At 35.9% G+C, this 6,097-nt stretch overlaps 1 protein-coding gene across 1 annotated transcript; it reads right to left on the bottom strand.

Annotated features, from left to right (window-relative positions):
• Positions 1–2,683: 2,683 nt before the first annotated feature.
• On the bottom strand, positions 2,684–4,392 carry LOC107482025 (uncharacterized protein At4g22758). The gene is made up of 2 exons (XM_016102395.3): positions 3,651–4,392; positions 2,684–3,189 (listed from the first exon to the last, which is right to left on the bottom strand). Exons 1-2 carry the CDS (start codon positions 3,883–3,885, stop codon positions 2,996–2,998), a joined length of 429 nt encoding a protein of 142 aa, XP_015957881.1. The 5' UTR covers positions 3,886–4,392; the 3' UTR covers positions 2,684–2,995.
• Between the last annotated feature and the right edge of the window lie 1,705 nt (positions 4,393–6,097).

The following is a 6,097-nucleotide window of genomic DNA, read 5'->3' on the forward strand; positions in this document are numbered from 1 at the left end:
TCCAAATATTTATGACTTCTTCCTATTTATAAATTACAAGAATAAATTTGTTCCTGAATAATAATCTTGACCAAGACTTTATTGTTCTCTTTTCTTAAGCCATAATCTTGCTTTGACCCTGAAGCATTTTTCTCGTGATACTCTCACATTTTATTTTGCCTTGTTTTTCGAGCTCTGTGTTCTTGTATTGTCTCTGTATTTACCTCGTGACGCATTCTTAGTTTCGACTCTGTTCCTTAACCTTTCTTAATTCATTCTTCAAGTCACTAAACCTTCTACCTTCATCACCATTTTATTCTTATCATAGTCGAAAGAAATTTCCCCCATGACCATCTGTACTATATTTCGACTTTCTATACACTATAGTCGAATGTCTTCATGAGTCAGAATTCTGTGCTAACAGTAATAATATTTTGTTTTTAGAAGTATATCCTAATGTTCTTTTGCTTGTATTAATCTGCTACTGATGGTTTGGTACCATATAGCTCTCCTCTCATGATCCCCAAAATTGGAAGGACTGAGAAACCGACATTGACTAATTCGGTAGTCGTCGGAACAAGCTATTAGTGAGGTCTTATTAGTAGGATTTTTTTTATCCTCTTAATTAATTCCAATGAGTTATTTGTTTGTGGAGAAAAACAAACATCTATCATTCTAACAAAATGTAATTATTCAAGAAAGTAACACATGGATTGTGTGATTTAATTTAGTTCATGTTTTCCTTTTATAAAAATAAAATATAGTTTACTTAGATAGACCATCAATCACACTTTTTCGGTAAACAAAAATCTATTCACATGGAAGAATATTTTAATTCTCTACTTGTTATTTTATAATAATAATAATAATACGTTGATCAAAATAGTCAAAAGAGAAAGATGAAAAATAAAAGGAAGTAAAACACTAAAACATAAGGATGACAGCTAAGGCGAGTCTATATTCTTGAGAAGATGTGTAAATAATTAGAAAGCTCTCTAAAATATGTATTAAACAAAATTAATAAAAAAAAAGTAAACAAATAACATTTCGTATAGAATTTAAAACTTGCAATATAGTAGCACCAGTTTAAAAGTTATTCTACAATAATAGCTTAACATATTCTTTTGTGAATATTAAATGTATTTTTTGTTGTTAATGAATACGACATGCACCAGCAAATTACGTGGACCCAGAATTAGATATTAATTTTGGTGGACACTGGACAGAGAGATATGAGATATCTGGTGAGAGTGTATTGTCGAAATAACGAAAATGACACCACGATTAGCATAAGAAATAGGGAAAGTACATAGACTAAGACATGGATAAACAAGGAAGAAAAGAAAAGGCTGATTGCAGGTACAACGGGAGTTGCATACCGTACCCTTCATTTTCTTCCTTTCATTTCTTCTAGCGACAATATCTAATGAGAAATTCAGAATGTTCACTTAGATCAAACGTGTATTGCATGATAATATTTTTTCAGAAAGTTTTGCGAACTAGCAAAGTTTAACAGATTTTGATTAGTATTTGGCTAATATAAATATTAAATTATTTTTAACAAATAAATTTTATTCTCATAAATGTGTATGCAAGTTATATAATTTGTGTGTACGAATTGTGATAAATATAAATATAAATTAAATATTTTATGTATACAAATTTTTATAAATATGAATATAAATTATTATTAGTCTAAAATAATAATATTTTTTATGCTTTTTTTTTTCCTATCCAGCAAGACGTACTCCTCAATTGAAAGTGAATACACTAATTGAGCGCACACAAATAGCGCTTGATAATTAAATCAAGAAAGTGAACGTGTAACTACTACGAATGTAATTTTCATGCTTACTCATAGTATACTATTGAGTATCTAGAGAGGAAAAGATATAAACATGTGTACATAAAGTTGAGTTTGTTTAATTGAAATTCATTAAGAGAATAGGATTGTGCAGTATGCAAAGAATTGGGCAGAATGAAAGAACGGCCACAAAATGAATTGAAACTTGGAGTGGAATAGTCATAGATTCGCAAATTGTGAAAAAAGGGGTGGTGGAAACAGAGCGGAATCATGTAGGTGCAGATGCACATGTAATTAAATGCCTAATGCCCTAAATTGATTGTAACTCTTAACCAATCACATAGCTATAGGAGGGATGGAGGGGAGAGCTACACTTGGTTATGCTTCATTCTAAAATGGATTATTCTCGTCATCTCTTGTAACGAAATCACAGCTGTCAGAAGCGGAGGAGATATGTCCAACACCCACATGTTCATGATGCTGCTATTATTAGTATGGTTAGTAACTTGGTACAAGAATAATATTTGGCCTCGCCGCTGGAAATGTCTTTGGGCACATGCTGCTGCTGCTCTTCTCTCAATTTGTCAATATTCTTCAATAAAATTGGCAAATTTGCGGGTACAATTCGTCCAAGTAAAGCAACCGTGTGCACAGAAACAAATATTATTTAGATTTTAGATTTCTACAAAATGTTATTATTGATTTATTTTATTTATTATAAATACAAATATTTATTTTTCAAACACGATTACAATTTACGAGTTAACCGGTGTCTGAAGAACAGAATCGACCAGAACACACATTACTATATTAGGAAGTTGTGGTGTTCTAGTACGTCCCTCCTAGCCCCAGCTGAGGTGAAGGTGGGTGAAATCACATAAGTTGTCAACAATTTACAGATCCCAACAACAAACACGTGTTCTGACTTAAAGAAAAAACAACACAACTAGCCCAGGCATTTTCACTTTGCGGTAACGGAATATTCCTCAGCATATTACACTTAACGGTTGAATAACATCAATTCTTATCCCAATGAACATCGAAAGCCTAAATATCAAAGCTTATTATTAAAATTCACTAAGGAGAGTGAGTTCCCAGGCTAGTGAGAACAAGAGAAAACCAACCAGTATAATAATAAAAAAACAACAACATGAAAGAAGAACAATGATGTAAGACTTGAACGACAATGAATTCGTTGAAACTCTCAAGCACTCAGTGGGAAGAAATCTTAAGGTTGAGGGACTTGTTGAACCAGGCCTTCCAGCTGCCGCTGCCTCTGCGGGAGAGGGTGGTTGTGGTCTCACTTGCATCAGCATCTGCCACACGCCTCGAAGATGTTTCCGGCTTCCTGCATAGCATGAAGTTCCTTGCTCCGTGTGATCCAATTGTCTCCCAAGGACTCAGGGCTGCACAAACATTAATACCAATTCATAATTCAGAACCATCTCAATTTCAAGCAATTGTTTTGTTAAAACAATTTCATTCTATGCTTGCCAATGTAGCTTTTTTTTAATGAAATTGAGCTTCAATGCTTTCATTGGGTACAAAATTTGAAAATTTCTCTTTTGGCTAACCTTAATAAGTGACTCGTTAGCCAAGCCCTTAACCAATTAAGGCAAAAACAAAGGGAAGAATCAGGTTTTCAAAAGAAGAATGCTTAAAACATGTTAATGACGACAAACAAAAGATGCCAAAATAGGGTTCCAAAATTTCCATTAAAACAAATGTAAAAAATGTCAACTTGATAAAACTAGAAGCTACAACGTCAACAGAGATTCACAAACTCAACGCAGGAATACAATTACAGCAATGCTGAACAGAACATGAATGCAGGAAACAAAAAAGTTTCAGAATTTGGAGGAAGTACCATCAGATCCAACAAGGGGGCAGTAGAGGGCGAATCCGGCGGTGTCGGTGCCAAGAACAGGGAGCCTCCCCTCGCGGGCGTAGGACTTAAGGGCGGTGTCGATGACCGCCGCAACAAGGTCTCCCTCATTCACCACAAACCGAATCGGACCCGCGCTCCCAAGCACGTTGATGCTTATCAGAAGCCTCCTCACGTTCGCGTTCTGGTTGTTCTTCTTCTGCTTGCTCAGCAACATCTTTTCTTTTCTCTTTCTCTCAAATTCCTCTTCTTTTTTTATTGAAATTAGTCGAAAGAAAAAAACGAAAACAACACACGCACACAATTAAAAGAATTCACCGATCGGAGACGAATCCCTTAGCCCGGATCTGTAGCGATCACCGATCGGGTGAAGAAAAAGAACCAAAGAATGTGGATTCCCGTCGCAAAAGAAAAGGGGGAAATTAGGGTTTGTTAAATCGGCGTGAGAAGAATTCAGGGGTCGAGGCCGATGCAGCGGTAGTACCAGCCTTCCTTGCAAGAGCCGAATGCGAATGCAGATGCAGACGAAACGGGGAGGATTGCGCTCGCCCTTGAAGGAAGAAGGGGGCGCATGTAATCGCTGTTGCTTAGGGTTTCTACCATTCACAACCGATTTGAGCTTTGGGATATGAGAAAAGAACGCACAAGAGGTAAAGGACCCAGTGTGTCGGAGAGAAAAAAAGATTGAAACTTTGTTCAACTTTTCAAGGGTGCATTAGAAAACGTGGGTGAGCTTCCTTAAATAAGGGTAGCGTAGGGTTGGTGAAATTCGGAATTTTCGGATCCGGATTCGGGTCCTTATGGTTCTAGATTTTATTGTTGTTTTGTTAATTTAATTTAGTTCAATCATGATTTTCATCTCAAATTGTGTGTGTGTGATTCTTTTCCCTTGAGATTGTGCGAGCTGAAAGACACGCAATTTTAACAAGGCCAACAAAATACTTAATTATTTACCCTATTTATTTTGGTTGATAACTTTTGTCTTGATTGGTTTATTTCCTTGGAATTAGGTTAGAGGGCGTTTTAAAGCCACTAAATAAGATATTAAATAAAAGAAATTATTTTCTTTAATATATTTATAAAAATTTTAAAATATAATATATTAAAATTAGGATAAAATACATATTTAAATCAAATACTTTTTTGGTACCAGAAATCTAGAGAGCAGTGGGTCAAGTATGGGGATAGAAACACTAAATTCTTTCATCTTCAGACTTTGGTGCGTAGAAACCATAATAGAGTACATGGATTATATGTTAGAGATGGGTCTTGGTCTACTGATCCAGATGTTCTCCAGGAAGAATCCCTCTCTTTTTACAAGAATCTCTTTGGTACAACGGAAGAGGTTGAGGTTGATTGTTTAGGGGATGTTCCGATGCCCACTCTAAGCACTGAGGCTTGTGCTAGGTTAATTGACTGTCTCTTTTGTGGAAGTCAAGTCAGCAGTATTCAGTATGAGCCCTTTTAAGGCTCCTGGTCCAGATGGCTTTCAAGCTTATTTTTTTAAAGAATATTGGGAGATAGTAGGCACTGAGATTTGGAATATTGTCCGGAGCGCTTTTTTGGGAGAGTTCTTAAATCCTAGCATCATGGAAACTCTGATTGTGCTTATTCCTAAAATTGATACTCCTACCTTTATGAAGGATTTCAGGCCTATTAGCTTGTGTAATGTTGTTTATAAAATTATCACCAAAGTATTGACTAACCGACTTCGGCCTTTTCTTCCAGATATTGTTAGTCATTTACAAGGAGGTTTTATTCCGGGTCGTGGTGCTCCTGATAATATTATTGTGGCCCAAGAAATTTTGAATTTCATGAAGCACACAAAATCCAAGAAAGGTACTCTTGCTTTTAAAATTGATCTTGAAAAAGCTTATGATAGGGTGGATTGGAGGTTTTTGGAGAGTACTCTCATTGCTTTTGGTTTTCCTATCATCACTGTTAATTTGATTATGACTTGTGTCCGTGCATCCTCTCTTTCTATTATGTGGAATGGGAATAGATTGGATAGTTTTGCTCCTAGAAGGGGGCTTAGACAGGGCGATCCAATGTCTCCTTACTTATTTGTGCTTTGTATGGAAAGACTTGCCTGTTATATATCTCATAAGGTGGTCGAGGGTGTGTGGAAACCAGTTTCTGTCACTAGGGGTGGCCCAAAATTTTCTCATTTGATGTTTGCAGATGATCTCTTACTCTTCTGCCAGACTACAAAAAGTCAGGTCCAAATGGTCATGCATTCTCTTAACATTTTTTGCAAGGCATCTGGCATGAAAGTGAATCTTGAAAAGTCTAAAGCTTTTTGTTCTAAAAATGTGACTGCTCGTAGAAGAGATATTTTTACTAGTGTTTCTTCAATATGTTTTGCTTTGGACTTAGGAAGATATCTTGGAGTTAACCTTAATCATTCCCGTACCAGTAGGGCTTCTTTT

This window comes from Arachis duranensis, chromosome 3 (genome assembly GCF_000817695.3).
Source record: "Arachis duranensis cultivar V14167 chromosome 3, aradu.V14167.gnm2.J7QH, whole genome shotgun sequence".
In the NCBI taxonomy this organism is placed as follows: Eukaryota; Viridiplantae; Streptophyta; class Magnoliopsida; order Fabales; family Fabaceae; genus Arachis; species Arachis duranensis.